The sequence below is a fragment of the Oxyura jamaicensis genome, unplaced genomic scaffold, assembly GCF_011077185.1.
Source record: "Oxyura jamaicensis isolate SHBP4307 breed ruddy duck unplaced genomic scaffold, BPBGC_Ojam_1.0 oxyUn_random_OJ61137, whole genome shotgun sequence".
NCBI classification, from domain to species: Eukaryota; Metazoa; Chordata; class Aves; order Anseriformes; family Anatidae; genus Oxyura; species Oxyura jamaicensis.
Genome location: NW_023306976.1, coordinates 240 through 1,337, shown reverse-complemented (window position 1 = coordinate 1,337; position 1,098 = coordinate 240). Strand labels below are relative to the sequence as shown.

The 1,098-nt window shown below is 68.4% G+C and overlaps 1 protein-coding gene across 1 annotated transcript; it reads right to left on the bottom strand.

The window, feature by feature from the left end:
- Window positions 1–158: 158 nt before the first annotated feature.
- LOC118158910 (nucleolar transcription factor 1-like) lies at window positions 159–797 on the bottom strand. Its single transcript, XM_035313582.1, has 3 exons — window positions 607–797; window positions 399–509; window positions 159–315 (listed from the first exon to the last, which is right to left on the bottom strand). Exons 1-3 carry the CDS (start codon window positions 733–735, stop codon window positions 223–225), a joined length of 333 nt encoding a protein of 110 aa, XP_035169473.1. The 5' UTR covers window positions 736–797; the 3' UTR covers window positions 159–222.
- Between the last annotated feature and the right edge of the window lie 301 nt (window positions 798–1,098).

Here is a 1,098-nt window from a genome sequence, read left to right as displayed (position 1 = left end):
GACCAGGGGGGGGGGGCACGACACCGAGACGGGGTCAGGCAGGGCGCAAGGCGCCCACCAGCACCCCTCGTGCCCCCCACCAGCACCCCTCGTGCCCCCCACCAGCACCCCTCGCGCCCCAAGCGCGCCCGTGGTCCGAGGGATGCTCCCCCCCTCCTCCATCCCCGGGGATGTTCAGGGTCTTTTGGGGACCCTGTGTCCCCCGTCCCCCCCCCCAAGTACTCACATGGGGGGCTTCTTGGGCTCTCCCTGGAACTTCATTTTCTTGGCGGAGTTGGTGGAGCACGGGGGGGCGCGCATCTCGCTCAGCTCCCTCTGCGCGGGGGGAGAGAGGGGTGAGCGCGGCACCGGGGGGGTGGCACCTGGGGGGTGTGGGGTGGGATGGGGGGGGAGCCCACCTCGTATCGCTTCTGGTCCTCCGCCGCCTTCTTGATCCACATCAGCTTCTCCTTCTTCTCCATGTTGTTCCAGGTGGCCTCCATCGCCTTCAGCGCCTTCCCCCGGTCGTTCTGCGGCAGGGACCGCGTTAAAACGCGCCAGGGGCACGGGGGTGTCACCGGGGGCGTCACCACGGGTGCTGCCGTGGGTGCCAGGGTCTCTGCCCACCTTGAAACGAGCCAGGTAGTCCCCGATGACGCTCTGCTGCCAGATCTCCTCGGCTGTCTTGGGGGACTCGGGCAGCTTGCCGCGCTCCTCTTTGTCCGAGCCGTGCTTCTTCTCCGACTGCGCCTTCATCGCCGCCTCCCGCGCCTTGTACTTGGCCTGCGCGGGGGGGGGCAGGGGGTGAGGGGGTGCACGGCCACGGGGGGGGCACAAAACCCATCGTGGGAGGCACAAAGCCCGTCACGGGGGAGCAAAACACCCACTGGGGGGGACACAAGCCCCACCACCAGGGGCACGGACTCCACCACAGGGGCACAAAGCCCATCGTGGGGGGCACAAACCCCATTGTGGGGGGCGCAAATCCCAGCACAGGGGGCACAAACCCTGCTGGGGGGAAGCAAAAACCCCATCATGGGGAGCACAACACGGGGGGTACAAGCCCCATCGCGGGGGGGGGGACGGACACAAACCCTGCCACCAGGGGCACAAAATACA